Consider the following 14,523-nt stretch of genomic DNA (forward strand, 5'->3'; position numbering starts at 1 on the left):
GAGCTCGGCCAAGGGGTCGCATTGCTGTTTTTAAAATGAACATTGCAAAGCGCGTCCCTTCGCCCCTCGCCGGCTTCCGTCCCGGGTGTGCGGGGGAGGCTCCTGCAGCCCAGCGGGGGAAGCACGTGCAGGAGCGCAGCCTGAATGATCCTTCGCGTTCACGCGCTAGCGCCGGGCCCGTCTGCGACGTCAGAGCCCGGAAGGCCGCTCCCTGCATCTCCGGTGCGCGCTCCCCGCCCCAGGGAGCCCGGCTACACCGGGCACGATTCCCATGGCAACCTGCGCTGTCACTCGTGTTGGTGGGGCGGGCGCGGTCACGGCCCCTTTAAGAGGCGGAGGAGGACGCCTCTCTGCCTCCATGGCGACGGCGGTGCGTCACAGGAGCAGGGCGGTGCGGGAGGGTGGCGCTCGGCAAGGCAAGCTTGTGGGCGGGCGGCGCATGCGCCCCCCGCCGGGTGAAGCCCCGGCCGCCGGGCAGCGGCGGGGAGAGACAAAGATGGCGGCTCCTGCGGCAAGAGTTGTTGTTGCCATGGCGTCCTGCCGGAGGTAGGGCCGCGGGGGGGGGGGGCCGTGCCCTGCTGCCCCCGGCGCGGGGCGGGAGACCCCTGCTGCTCCCCCCCTCCCAGCCCCCAGCGCCCCGCCATACTGCCCCTCTGCGCTGTACGGGCCTGCAGGGGTGCGGGTGCCCCCCCGTGCCTGTCCCCGGCCCGGTCCCCGCGCGCGAGGCTGGCGGCGGCGGTGGCACTCGGGTTGCGGTGGTTCCCGCGCCCCCGGCGGTGCGCCAGGAGCCGTGCGCGGCGGGGCAGGGCGGCGCTGGGCCACACGACTGTCTCGACCCCGGCGCCGGACGCTTTGTGACCGGGTCTCCGCGCCGCGCGGGGCTCGGGCCGCCCGTCGCAGGCCGGGCCTGGCGCTGCCAGGCGCGGGGGGCAAGGCGGGTCGGCCGCCTGCCCTCGGCTGTGGAGCCCGGCGCTGGCCGAGGGGAGCAACCTGCCGTCGCCCGCAGCGGCTCCCCGCATCGCCTCGCTAACGTGCGGCCGCAGCGTACGAGCGCGCCGGGCTGGGCGTGCGGAGCGGAGCCTCGGGGAGTCGGCGGCGGGCAGGCCGGGCTGCCCGCGGCGTGGGAGGGGCTGGCGACACCGGGCCGTTCGCCCTTGGCTGCTTTGCCCTGAGTGCCGAGGCCCCGCTGGCTCGAGGCGGCTCCCCGGGTCGCTCTTGAAGAGCGAGATCTCTTGCCCGGCCCTGGAGCTTGCGGGTAAGGGCCTGAGCAAGCGGAGCACGGAGGTGGGTGGACGGCAGATCCTGCCCGAGCCGGGCCCAGGCCCCGCTGGCTCCAAGAGCAGCGCATGCTGTGGTGGTGCCGGGGGGCGGCGGGGTCTGCGCCTGGCTCTGTACGGAGGGCTCCTAGACCTCTGGTCCAGGCACCGTGGGCGGCCGTGCCCAGCCAGTCGGGCAGGGTCTGTTTGGGAGTGAAGCGAGGCAAGATCCCCCTTCCCTTCTGCTGGTGACGCGGGGCATGCTGAGCTGTGGCTCATGTCCCTAGATGCCCTTTGGGCTGGGCTGCCCTTCTGCTGAGCTGTGGGCAGCCCAGAGGATGCTGGCAGCTCCAGTGCGGTAGGATCCTGCCGTGCACCCCGTAACTGGATCCTCTGGTTTGTGTCCCAGGGCCCCCGCCAGTGGGAATCTCCAGCTGGGCAGCCGCCTCCACGGGGCATGAGCCAGGTGCCGGCGGGGAAGAGACGCTCGCAGCTCATGAGAGGTACGTTCACTGTACTGCCTCCAAGCGATGACCCACCTTCCCGTACCACCTCCGGGTTGCAGGCAGCACCAGAGACTGCGGAGAAGGGGGCTGGTTCCCTGCACGGACAGGCAGTTGGGTGACCTTGAATCTAGTGACAGGCTTTCTGGTCTGCATCTGCAATGGGAGGTACTTTGGCCTCCATCGTGGCTGCCTGGCTGCATGCAAGGTTGTCCAGTGTGGGGGTTCCTGTTCTCCCTAACCACACACCTTGTGCTTTCGGTTGAAATGAGCAGCTTCTGGCCTTCCCCAACCTGCTGCTGGGAGGTGGCGTTGGCTGCCCTGTTGCAATGTAGATGTATTTGCATGGAAAGCCCCTGGGGCTCTTCAGTGGGAAGGAGGCCACAAGATTAGCCTGAGTCTGGGTCCCAAGCAGCAGCAGTGGGCTGGCTTTTGGCACGATGAGCCTTGGCACTTGATTTTCAGAACTGGCCTGCAAGTGAGCTGCGCCTGGCCCGGGGTTGGGGAAAGGCAACATCAGCACATCGCTGTCCTGCTGGGATGCAGGGGCCCAGAACAGGGAAAGGACTTGCTGTTGGTCACACAAGCTGTCCTTGCTGCAACACAGTAATCTTGGCTCCTGGCGCTCAGTGGCTTCCATTGTTCGCAGGGACCCTGGTGTTCTGTCTCTCAAGAGATCAGTCTTGTTCAAGTGATGCTGCTTTAAGTCTTCTGTGCTGAGCTTTCTTCTCCCCTTCCCACCAGGGTTCTCCTCTCCGTGGTCTCCGCGATGCCCCAAGCCTCCGAACACCGGATCGGCCGCGGCAGGGAGCAACCCGTTGTTACAGCCCAGCCTAAGGCTACCACCAAGCTTCCCACTGGACACCGGGCCCTGAGCCAGGAGCGCCACAGTTCTGTCCTGGCAGCCCCGTCTGTCACCAATGGGCTCTCTCCTGTTCCCAAACTTCGCCTCTTGCCTTCCCGGCCCAACCCACTAGATGATCGGGGAAAGAAGCTGGAGCTTGACAGGGGTCGGGCCTCAAAGCGTGGTGACGCTCTGCGTGGCTCAGCATCTAGGCGAGGGCCACTGAAGGCAGATCATGGAGTCAAGGTGCCCAGCTCTCCACAGCCTGGCACCATGTCGGGCAGTGCCTCTTTCTCCTTGCCATCAGGGGCATCACTGGCAGGGCGGGACTCTGAGCGCAGGAGAAGCAACCTCCTGCGCTCCAAATCCATTAGCATTGGGGACCTGAGCCAGGCAGGGGGGCGTGGGGAGGAGGTGAGCACCATGCTGAGCCGGCTGGAGCTGAGAGACCACAGCCCATCCTGCAGCCACAAGCTGGGACTTGGGGTTGTGGCCCTGAAGAGGAGCTCCTCACTCAGGAGGGTCAACGTGTCCCCAGGACTGGATGGGAGGCCCATGGCCACGCTGCTCTCAGTCCGTCCAGAAGGCTGCCTGAGGACTCACACCACTGACCCCCAGACCTCGGAATATGCTCGTCCCCAGGACCACTCCATGTCTGGGAGCCCGCTCCAGGGCAAAGCCCCAACTGCAGGCAGGCCTGAGGAAAAGGTGTTTGCTGTAAGAGCTCTTGATCTGTGCTGGGCCTGGTGGGTGGGTCTCTGCATCGCCAGCCTACCGCTCTGCCCCTGGCTTGTTGGGGCAAGCAGGGGGCCTGGTGACCACTGCTGCTTGAGCGCTAGCTATGTCTGCCACTGTGGGAGAAGCCATGGCCTTGGGGTAGCGGCAGCAGTCTGCAGCCAGCTCAGGCACTTGAGAAGGAGAAGAGGGACTGCTTTCAGCTCACCCAGCCCTCAACCCCGCTAGGGGAGTCTCGACTGGATACTGCTCACTGAGCTGGGCTCTCTGCATGTCGCCTCATTCCCATGAGTGTCAGAGCCCCAAGCTTGAGCCTCCTGGGTGCTGTGATTCTGCCTCGTGCCTGCCAAGCAGCTGAGATTGAAGCCAGCGCTGTGGGCTTTGCCAGGCCTGCTGTCCCTCTGGGCACTCAGCCTCCACGCTGCGGTGGGCGGCAGAGCTTCTGTGCTCAACATTGCTGCCAGCACAGTACGCGAAGCAGAGCAGTCCTTGCCCGCTTGGGCCCTGGAGCTGGGGGAGGGGCACAGGGCAGCCAGAGCTGCCATGGGAAAGTCCCTTGTCCACCTGCAGCCCCTGCCTGTCTCAGCAGCAGCCCCTCCTTTGCAATGTACCCAGCACTGCCACTTCTGCCACCAGTCCTGTGCTGCTGTACAACAATGAGGTCCCCTCAGGCAGGAGATGGCAGGGCTCTTGGAGATGGCAGGGCACTGCAGCGTCTCTGTTGTCTGCCCCAGGAACTGCACCACCCTGGAAGGGCCATGGACGCCTGGTGGGGAGGTCAGCTGTAGAGAGCAAGCCTGAGAGCGTGGGTGGGATCAGGATGCCCTGGCTGAGATCTGAAGCAGCCAAAACCCTGGTCAGGATTGCGCCCCAGGATAGGTCTGGCTCAAAGGGGCCCTAACAGTGAGGCCCTGACCCTTTGACAGTGTGCCCTCATGCCTGAGCTCCGATCTGCCGGCTCTGGCCTGCCCCCACCACACCTTTCCTCCATCCTGCCACCACTCTGTCCTCTTACCAACGCAGCCTCCCCAGTGTTTGTACCTGGTGCCTACTGGAGGTGTTGCCACGCCTCTCCTCTGGGAGATCTCTGCTGACTGTGTCCCAACCCTGTTCTGGCCTGTGGTAGTAGGTGGGAGAGCTGGGCATGAGGAAGCCGGGGCCCCCCAGTCAGTCGGGCATACTCTAGTGGTGGCTACAGGGCAGGCGGGGGCAGGTGCACCCCCTCTTTGGGGTGCTTTGCCAGCAACTGCTGTAGTGCGCGTGGATGTATTTGCTGCCTCTGTTCTGTGGTTCTTCAAACACCCCTGTCCCCAGAGTAGCTCTCCTTGCTAATTAATCCCAGCGAGATGAGCTGAGAGCAGGGCCTGGAATAGCCAAGGGAAATCGGCTCAGCTAATGAGCTGATGGCTTAGTAAGGCGGGGTGAGGGGAACCCTGGTCCTGCATCAGGTGCCGCAGAGTCAGTGAGCTTACTCCAGCTGCCTGCTCCGCTGTGCTGCATGAACCATGCCGGGACTGCAGGGTGCCACCCTGGTGGAGCTGCCACGGAAGCTGCACCAGACCCTGGCCACCAAGCGGGAGCTGCAGGGCAAGGGGGCTGACATCTCGGAGTCTGTGGTGCACACAGCAGTGATGGGACTGCTGCTCATGACCAGCGAGGTAATGCAACTGGGGGCAGCAGGGTGCCCCTCTCTTGACCCCTGGCTTCTGGGGTGGGCTGCATCAGGGACCCAGCCCCAAGGCTCACAGCAGCAGCCTGGCTCTTGGCACTCTTCTATCAAGCTTTCACTCTGCAGACTCGCTTTGGAGTCCTATTTTGCCTGGTTGTCAAGGGGCTGAAGTTACACGCCTCAGATTGACAGCCTGCTGGGGCAGCAGGAAGGTGCTAGTGTGAGGGAGATGAAGGTCTGTGAGAAAGGGCTGGAGAGGAATGAGTGGGATAGCCCTGGTGAATGGGGGTGGGCTGGGACTGCTGCGGGGTTTGCAGATAGTGCAGCAGGGTGTGGGCAGGTGGAAGGGGCTGGGATGGCTGCCTGGGTGTGTAGGTGGCAGTCTCTGGGGGACTGTTGCTGAAGTAGAGCTGGGCTGGGCTGGTGGGGTTTGTGCATCTGTTTCCTGCTACTAGGAGCCATCCGCATTGGTGTCATGGCCCAGGTCTTCCCTGCCGGCACCTGCAGTTGCAGCATCTGTACTCCTGGGTGTTCAGGGCTTATTTCTTGTTTTTCCTCAGACTCATCACACACTCCTCTTGGGCTCTGGGCACATCGGACTCCGAAATCTGGGCAACACAGTAAGTGCCCAGTGAGCGCTGGCCAGAGCCTGTTTCTGAATGGCATCTGGGGATAGCACTCGGTGCCTGGGGAGGAGCAGGTGCTGCAGAGGAAAGTCCGAGGGGCCTGAAGCCCCACCCTTTGCAAGATTGCTGAACTGGGCCATGTCCTGCGGACTAGGGCTGTGGCCCTCTTGGAGGCCACCCCTCTGGCCGCTGATCTGGGGCATGTCCATCATGTGCAGACTGCTGGCATGAGCTCTAAGCCCAATTAGCCTGGAGCTGGGAGCTGTGTCAGAGGGCAGGCAAGGCCAGGCCATTTGGTGCCATTGGGGCTGTCCTGCTCCTGCCCAGTGCAAGTATGGGTTTCTGTACGAGGTTGCCATCTGCCCTGGGTCCTGTGTGGCTCTTGCACCCTGACAGGGATGGGCCACACAGCCGTATGAGGAGTCCATCTAGTGCAGGGGTGGGCAAAATGTGGCCTGGGGGCTGGATGTGGCCCACCAGGTCATTCTGTCTGGCCCATAGGGCCCCTAAAAAAATGTAAAAAATTAATATTCATCTGCCCTGGACTGCCTGTCATGCAGCCCTTGATGGCTTGCCAAAACTCAATAAGCGGCCCTCTGCCCAAAATAATTGCCCGCCCCGATCTAGTGCATAGTTCCTTCACGTGGTGTGGCAGCCCCCTTGGGTATCCCACTGGGGCCCCCTCAAAGCAGCTGCTGGCCAGGTCTCTGCAGTGATCTGGGCCCTTTGGAAGGGTTAGGATCAGCCAGGCTTCAGGGGTGCCCCTCTGCCTGTTGTCACCCAGGTGAAAAGCTTTGGCCTGCATCCCCATGCCTGTTACTGGGTGCAGGGCAGGATGGGTGGCAATCTGTCTGGGGGCCCCTGCCCAAGAACATGGTCTGCTCTGGAACTTGATGGACCTCCAGACTCTCCCCTGTGGGCTGGGGTTCTTCTGGGTGTCCAGATGCTGCCTCCCAAGGGCTGGGAGTTGTTCCAAGCTCATAGCCTTCTGATGCTTGTGGTGCTGTCTGCAGTGCTTCATGAATGCTGTGCTCCAGTGCCTGAGCAGCACCAAGCCCCTGCGTGACTACTGCCTGCGCAAGGAGTTCCACCAGGAACAGCCCAGTGCTTCGCGGGCCCAGCAGGAGCTCACCGAAGGTAGGCAAGTGGGTAGAGAGGAGCTGTGTGTACCAGTTAGCTCCTGCCCGGTGGGTCTCAGCACACTGCTCCTGGCATCTCACAGCAAGCAGGGGGCAGTCTGGTCCATGAAGAAACTAATCTCACCTACTGACCAACTTTGCATAAACACCTCCCTTTCCTGGCTTAGCCAGAGGGGCCCAGACCTGGATGTGGCACTGCACAGCCCTTTGTGGAAGGGCAGTGGGGATGGGACTTGCTGCCCAGGCGTGGACTATGCCTGCCTCATGCTGGGTTATCCATAGCCCCATCTGCAGAGGGGAGTGAGCTAGGAGCTGAGGGAGGCTGTGATCCAAGGGCACGTACTCTGGAAGCAGGCAGGCATGGGGCAGCACCCGAGGGCACTCACTTGAACAGTGTCAGAAGAGAACCCAGGTGTCCTGTTCCCTGCCCCCCTTGCCTTCTTCCTGTGCTCTGCCTGCTGTCCTGTTTTGTGAGGAGGGAGTAGTACCCCTGTAGCTGCTATGTCCCCTCAGCTGCAGTAATTTGCAGGGGCGGGGCAGTTTTGGTTCCCTTTTGGGAGAGAGGGTCTTTCTGGGTGTTCCCCAACTTTGTCCACCCCCAGACCAGGCCTGGGGAAATTGACCTCTGCCAAGTCTCACAAAAGGAAGCCAAGACTTCTGTCCACTGCACCCTGCCCAGCTGCTGCATGTGGTGGGGGCTGTGGGGAAGTGGTGGAGGGTTTGATGTGCTATTGTGAGCTATGGATTCCCTTTTCCAGCATTTGCAGATGTCATCACTGCCCTGTGGCATCCTGACTCCACTGAGGCTGTGAACCCTGGGCGCTTCAAAGCCATCTTCCAGAAATACGTCCCATCCTTCACAGGCTATAGGTGAGCCCCCACACCCTGCCCCTGCCCCAGGGAAGTGCTGTGTCGGAGAACATGAGTGCAGTCCCTGTAGCCACAGTGGCAGCTGGCACACCAATCCCACAGAGAGAGCCATCTGGCCAGGCATCACTGGGCACACTCTGGTTCTTAGCCATGGTTTTGGGAGCGTAGCAGAAGGGAGCTCCTCTAGAGGGACTCCCCTGGAGCTGACTCAGCCCAAAATAGGGTAAGTGAGTGGGGACTGGCAGAGGCTGGACCCACAGAAACAGCAGCTGTGGGACAACTCTGCAGAAGTCTGGCTGCCAAGCTCCACAGCCTGATGCTCCAGTGCTGGGAGCCTGGTGGGGGAACCTGGTGGGAGGTGGCGGGGATGGAGTGGGGAAGCCAAAGTCAGAGAAGAAGATGGGGGAGGTGCCAAGGGGAAGGAGACCCTGGGTGTAGAAAGTAGGTGCTGCAGCCCCTAGTTGTGGAGGGTTCTGGGTGTAAGGAGAGGCCTCACGTGCTGTCCCTGTCTGCAGCCAGCAGGACGCTCAGGAGTTCCTGAAGTTTTTCATGGACCGGCTGCATGTGGAGATCAATAGGAAGGGGCGCAGGACCCCCAGCATCCTCGCAGATGCCAAACGGACCTCGGTGCTGGAGGACTTGGATGCCCTGAGGTGAGCTGGGCTCAGTCTTCGACCCCAGAGAGGTATAGGGAGGTGCTGGTGCTAGTGCCCAGAGGCAGCAGGCTTGCCCCTCTCAAGACTTATCACTGCCTTGCCTGCATGGGATAGGCCAGGCTGTTACTGGGGGCACTGGGGCAGCATGGCTGGGAGGGCTGCAGCCAGGGTAGTGGGGTGAGGGCATGCTGGGAGCACTTGTGCTCTGACTCCAACTGGAGGTGGTGCAGCGTAAACCAGGCCCAGGCACTGCAGCCTGGGCTCTAAGGTGGGCAGTTACTTGGTGGGTACTTTATGCAGGTGGGGCTGGGCCTCCACTCTTCTGGAAGGGTGAGTAGCTCTCACTGTGCCTGGCACCAGAGTGGTTTAGACAGGCCCCTGAGGACATGAATTCTTGCACAGGCAGATGCCTCTGCAGGACTTGGTGCAGTTGAAGGGTCACATGGAGCCTTTCCTGAGGGCACTGGGGCAGCTCTCGTCCTGGGCACCAGCACTGGACAACCAGGCAGTCTGGACTGTCTCCCAGCAGGGTGGGGGTTCCTGGAGCACGTTCATCCCCCTGAGGGCTGGTGGCCACAGCAGGGGTGCCTTGCAGTGTAGGAAGGGCTGCTTATGCCAGGGGCTCCTACCAGCCTCTCCCTGGCATGCCTGCCCTCTGCTAGCTGCAGCGATCCTCTCCCTCCCCTCCTAGCGATGACGAACGAGCCAACCAGATGTGGAAGCGCTACCTGGAGAAAGAAGACAGTAAGATTGTGGGTGAGCTGAGTGCATCTGCCCTCCCCTGACCTGTTGCTCTGGCTGCATGGGCACAGTCTCTGCCCCCTCCATCCCTTCCTTTGACCCTGCAGCAGTGGGCCCTGAAGGGGCAGTTTGTGGTTCCATCGGCTATTGGGGCACTGCTTGGTGCCAGGCAAAGGTGGGGCAGATGTACTCATACTGTCCCTGTTCCTTGCAGACCTCTTTGTTGGCCAGTTGAAAAGCTGCCTCAAGTGCCAGGCCTGTGGCTACCGCTCCACCACCTTTGAAGTCTTCTGTGACCTCTCCCTGCCCATCCCAAAGGTAGGGTTGTGGGGCAGGGTGGCGTGCACATCCTGCCGGGGTCCCCTCTGTGCTGGACAGATGGTGTTCCCTGCTGCTGGCCTTGCAGCTTTGGGGTTGCCTCCTTGTACTGCCCTCACCCGTAGCACATGCCTGCAGCTGTCTCCAGGTTGCTCCTGGGGCTCTGTCCTGCAGAGCAAGCCCCATGCTGCTCCCCCTCCCTACCTCCTGTATGCCCCTTTGGCTGGGCAGGGAGCATAGTTGTACCAGGAACCTGCTGGCATTCCTAGGCCTCTCAGGCTGGGCTGAGCCTCTCCCTTCTCTCTCTGTAGAAAGGCTTTGCTGGTGGGAAGGTCTCTCTCCATGACTGTTTCAGCCTCTTCACCAAGGAGGAGGAGCTGGATTCAGAGAATGCGCCGGTAAGGGGGGGGCTGGAGCTTCACAGGTACTATCTGGGGCCGTGGGTGGGACAGCCTCCTGATTCCACAGGGTGCTAGGCCCATCCTGAGTGGGTGGGGCACTGGGGCCTGGCCCCATCACTGCTGCTCTTTGGATGCTGGGACCCAGACAGCACCCTCCTGGGAGATGCATGGGATTGGTGACCAGGGAACAGCAACTAGGGGAATTATGGGGTCTGAGGTAGAGGGGCCTGGGGACAGCAACTAGGGGAACTGTGGGGCCTGGGGTAGAGGGACCAGCAAAGCCAAGGCTGATGCAGGCATGTGGGGTCAGCCGGGACAGGCTGTGGCTGGCACAGGCATCTGGGGCAGAAGTACTCTGGGTCCTGCTACCTGGGCTCACTTCACACCTGGCACCCACTGACCAGGGCCATCTCGTGTCTCGGGGCAGGTCTGCGACAAGTGCCGGCAGAGGACAAGAAGCACAAAGAAGCTCACCATCCAGCGCTTTCCCCGCATCCTGGTGTTGCGTATCCTTTGCTCGGCCACAGTGCTTCTGCCACAAGAGCAGACTGGGGGGGGGCTGCCCCACCCCCTGTCAAAGACACTCCAGCTGCAGCCCCTGCCTCACTACTGCTGCTCTGGGCTGTGGGTGTCAGGATTGGCCTGATCCTTTCCATGATCAATGCCGGCTCTGCAAACTGGAGGGACATGCCTGGCCAATGCCTTCTTGCCAGGCTGGGCTTCCCAAAGGATGCCTGGGACTGGGTCAGAGGGGAGGGCTGGCCCCACATGCCTGTGCTCCTCTCCCAGCTTGCAGGATGTGACACCTTAGCAGTCAGAATGCAACCTGCTTATCTGCTCTCTGCCCTGAGCCTCACCTCACTCAGCTTGGGACTGGGAGCTCTTAAGCATGGGTGCCCCTGGCACTGGTGCTGCCAGTGTGGAGAGTTTCTTGCTCACCCCAAGCTGTTTAGCCTGATACCCGCCCTGTGCTGCTGCTTGGTGCCCTCAGCTGTTACCCCCCTTGACCTGTGCCCTGCCCAGACCTGAATAGGTTCTCTACTACCCGCTATTCCATAAAGAAGTGCTCGGTCTTTGTGGAGTTCCCTCTCCAGCAGCTCAACCTGAAGGAGTTTGCTAGTGAGAAGGCAGGTGAGCATCTGGGCCACCCTGGCTGCTGTGCCTGCTGTCCTGTGCAGCGTGGTGGCTGGCTGGGAGCAGAGCCTGGGTCCTATAACATAGGCTGCCCTTTATCCGAGCACGGTGCTTTGTTGCAACCCAAGATCCCTGTGGGGAGGTCCTGGCTCCGTTGAAGCTTCCTGTGTCTATGCTGTGAGTCCAGGCAGCTGACAGCGCTAGGGCACTCACTGAGGCTGTGGAGGCCAGGGTTCCACTCCACTGCCTAATTCTAATCTAGCCCTTGGGCCTGTGAATGCCAGTACTGGTAGTAGATGCCCCAGCAGTGTGGCTCCTGCACCCTGGTGTGACAGAGTTTAGGTCTGTTCCACATGAGAATGGGAACAGCGTCCAGGCCTGGATGCTTTTTGTCAGGCAGTGCTGTTGTTTCTAGCCTGGTCCCCCCAGTGCAGGGGCAAATGTTCTCAGAGCAGCAAGCTTGCCCTTGCCACCTTGGACTCTTGGAGCTTGGGCACTTCTTGGGATTCAGGCAACAGGGAGGGGAGAGGCCTGATGGGGCAGTCACATTGGCCTCCTGCTCACAGGAGCCAGGGCCTCAGCAGCAGCTTCACCAGGGCCTGGGGTCACAGCCAGGTGCTTGTCCCCTAGGTCAGCCCTCCAGCAGGGCAGCTGGGGGCTGGCATCTGTGATCTTCACTGTGCCAGGGAGAGCGGGTATCAAACACCACTGGAGCAAGGGAGTGGGGAGGTCGGGGTGCACTGGCATGGGGGCAGTTGGGGAGGGTGGGTGAAAGGCTTGGGGCTGAGGACAGCTTGGCAGCAGGAGTAACAGGAGGGGCTGTGATGTGTTCTGCCACTGCACTGGTGTTGGCCATCCAGCAGCAGTGACCACAATGCAGCAGCTGCCAGGGCATGCTTGGACAGGTCACTGCCTGGTGTATCCAGCCGGAGTGGCCTGTTGCGAGGTGGTGCTGCAAGCCGTTGTCAGGGTGGGCCAGCATGGCTGGGTGTGCAAAGCACCATAGCAACATAGCCAAGTGTGCTGACTGCTGCGATGGATTCTCATCTCTGTTGCAGGGAGCCCTGTATACAGCCTGTATGCGCTGTGCAATCACTCGGGCAGCGTGCACTATGGGCACTACACCGCCTTCTGCAGGGACCAGTCTGGCTGGCGGGTGTACAATGATTCCCGGTACGTGTGGGGCTGGGCACGAGGACGGGGCAGGCAGGAGAGATGTTTGGGGCTGGGTGATAGTGTCCCATGTGTTTACAGTGTGAGGGATCCCAGGTTGTGGTCCAGCCAGTGGGTGCTGCTAGCCTGCTGGGGGGGCCTCGTCTGCCTGCTAGCAGGTGGCAAACCCTGGTGGCCCAAGCTCCACACAGCTGGAGGCAGTGTCCCCTGGGGGCACTGTGGGCAAGTGCCCTGATGACTGTCGATAGCAACAAGGAGAGGCTGCTGAGGCCCAGCCAATGGCGCCATGTCAGGCTGCCTCTGTCTAGGCTTTGCTGTGGGACCAGCCCCTGCCCTGCCCTGCCCTGCCCTGCCCTGCCCGGGGGAGGTGCCTTGGGGACCTCTTATTTGGCAGTGCCTGGTGATACTATGCAGAGCCCAACGCAGGCTCCGGGATGCTGCCTGTTGCAGTCCTGCCCCCTGCTAGGCTTGTTGGGCCCACGGGACAGGGTCCCTTGCCACATGGCTCTGCAGAGCAAGCGCACCATGGAGATGCAGCAGTGCTCATTAGCTGTTGTCCCTGGGGCCAAGCATATCCTCCTGGGGCAGGCACACAGCTAGCAAGCGCCTGCCTCCCTATGGGTCCCTCCTGCCGCCCTGGGCTGCTCTGTGCCACAGTGACCTGTTGCCTGGAGAGAGGCAGCTGAGAATAGAGCTGTTCCCGCCTAAGTGGCTTAGCTTAGCATGCTATTCCTGGCCCGTGCCCTTGGCCAGGCCCGTGCAGGGTCAGACCAGGCTGTCCTCACAGCTAAGCTGGCGCGGTGCTAACATGACCTGTCCTTGCAGGGTGACCCCAATCAGTGAGAACCAGGTACAGTCCAGCGAGGGCTACGTGCTCTTCTATGAGCTGGACGACCCACACTGGAAGAAACAATGAAGTGTTGGACCCAAATCCTCTTACCTCAGATCCTGGAGTGGGCTCAGCACAGGGTCCCCATCCTTCCCCCTCCTCAGCTTCATCCACCTCCACCTAGGGCCACCGTCCCAGAGGCTGTGCAGGAGGGGAGGGGGTCCTCAAGTGGCTGTGGAGGTGCCTACATGCGCCCAGTGGGCCGTGGAGGTGGGGGCATGCCCATGTGCTGGACACGGGGAGAGGGCTCCGCACCCTGGCTGGAGGGGTGAGCTGGTGGTGCCCCCAGCAGAGTGGGACTGTGCTGCTGTTTTAATGAGTGGCTTTGTACATACGGTGCGTGTGTAAATAGCCCCTGGGCCGCCAGGCTGCTGCCTTTTGTAAATAAATTTACTAAGAAAATAAGCACTAGGCTGATCGTGAGAGGGGAAAAGGGGGGACGGTGGTCTGGGAGACTCCACTGGGGCCCGGACCTAAATGTGGAGTGTGATCTGGGAGCAGGCCTCCTGCCCTGGAAGAAGGAGCTCGAGGGGTCGTGCAGCAGGGCAGGGGTGCACTGGGGGCATCCAGCCCTCGCAGTCAGGCTTGGGGTGGTGGCTCCTGTTGGCACGACTGCCCCGGTATCCTGTCATCAAGCTGAGATGGTTTTGCCCTGGTTGAATTGGCATTCAACCCTTCCCTTGAAGCCGCCTGTCTCTACGAGCAGGGCTCCACGTCCCGGGGCCGTGAAGAATGGGCAAAGGGAGAGGGTTGCCGACCCTCTCAGATTGCTTTCAAGTCACCAGGAGATCGACGCCGACCGTGGTAGACGCTCAGGCAATCTGGGAGATGTTAATAGGATATTTTAAGAAAATGTAATTAATATTATGTCATGTTGGGGGGATGGGGGGGGACTCATTTCCTGGAATAGCTTTAGTCAGAGTCAACCACCCGAGTGTGGGCTCAGACCCACGGCCAGCCCTGGGGGCCAGGATTGCCAGTCTCGCCTGGAAGGGGCTGCACTGGTGCGCTGGGCTGAGCACCCCCGAGCCGGGCCCGTGGCCCTGGGCCGGACATCTGGTCCCTGCTGGGGCTGGGCCCTCCGCCTGGCTGCTTGTACTGGCGTAGGAGCAGCAAAGCGGCCGTGCCTGGGAGAGCCAGGGCCCGGGTCTCTCAGGCGGGTCCGTGCTCCGCGCCTCCGGCCGATCCCCGTCGGGCCGCGGGGCGCCCCTGCGCTCAGCTCGGGGCGGGACGGCGGCGGCCACGCGGCGGGCCCCGGACTTCACCCCACCCAGCGGCCCTGCCGCACCGCCGGCAGCCCGGCCCGGGCAGCCGCAGGGCCTGCGCCGCCTCTGCGCCCCGGGACGCTGCGCTGCGCTGCGCTGCGGCACCCCCGCGCCACCCCGGCCCCGGGCACTGCTGCAGGCCGACCGCGGCCGAGCCCTCGCCGGCTCCTCTGCCCGGGCCCCACGCAGCGCGGCGGGGGCGCGGCCAGGGCCGGGCCTGCAGACGCTGTAGCCGGGGGAGCCCCGCCCCGTGAGGCTCACTGCCCCGCCCCCGCGGCCCACAGCCCCGCCCCCGCACAACACC

At 62.4% G+C, this 14,523-nt stretch overlaps 1 protein-coding gene across 1 annotated transcript; it reads left to right on the forward strand.

Moving 5' to 3' along the window:
* Nucleotides 1-368: 368 nt before the first annotated feature.
* On the forward strand, nucleotides 369-13,359 carry USP21 (ubiquitin specific peptidase 21). The gene is made up of 14 exons (XM_014596237.3): nucleotides 369-546; nucleotides 1,666-1,759; nucleotides 2,504-3,320; nucleotides 5,568-5,627; nucleotides 6,647-6,770; nucleotides 7,531-7,642; nucleotides 8,158-8,295; nucleotides 8,990-9,054; nucleotides 9,254-9,357; nucleotides 9,669-9,755; nucleotides 10,186-10,264; nucleotides 10,782-10,889; nucleotides 11,951-12,065; nucleotides 12,891-13,359. Exons 3-14 carry the CDS (start codon nucleotides 2,529-2,531, stop codon nucleotides 12,979-12,981), a joined length of 1,875 nt encoding a protein of 624 aa, XP_014451723.1. The 5' UTR covers nucleotides 369-546; nucleotides 1,666-1,759; nucleotides 2,504-2,528; the 3' UTR covers nucleotides 12,982-13,359.
* Nucleotides 13,360-14,523: the final 1,164 nt, after the last annotated feature.

Source organism: Alligator mississippiensis, chromosome 15 (assembly GCF_030867095.1).
Source record: "Alligator mississippiensis isolate rAllMis1 chromosome 15, rAllMis1, whole genome shotgun sequence".
In the NCBI taxonomy this organism is placed as follows: Eukaryota; Metazoa; Chordata; order Crocodylia; family Alligatoridae; genus Alligator; species Alligator mississippiensis.

What these genes read in the sequence shown, in the direction of transcription:
- USP21 (XM_014596237.3), top strand. Translation starts at nt 2,529, where the DNA reads ATGCCCCAAGCCTCCGAACACCGGATCGGCCGCGGCAGGGAGCAACCC. An exon ending in CCAGCAGGAGCTCACCGAAG is followed by an intron (nt 6,771 to 7,530) that starts GTAGGCAAGTGG and finishes TCCCTTTTCCAG; the next exon opens with CATTTGCAGATGTCATCACT. An exon ending in TCCCCGCATCCTGGTGTTGC is followed by an intron (nt 10,265 to 10,781) that starts GTATCCTTTGCT and finishes TGCCCTGCCCAG; the next exon opens with ACCTGAATAGGTTCTCTACT.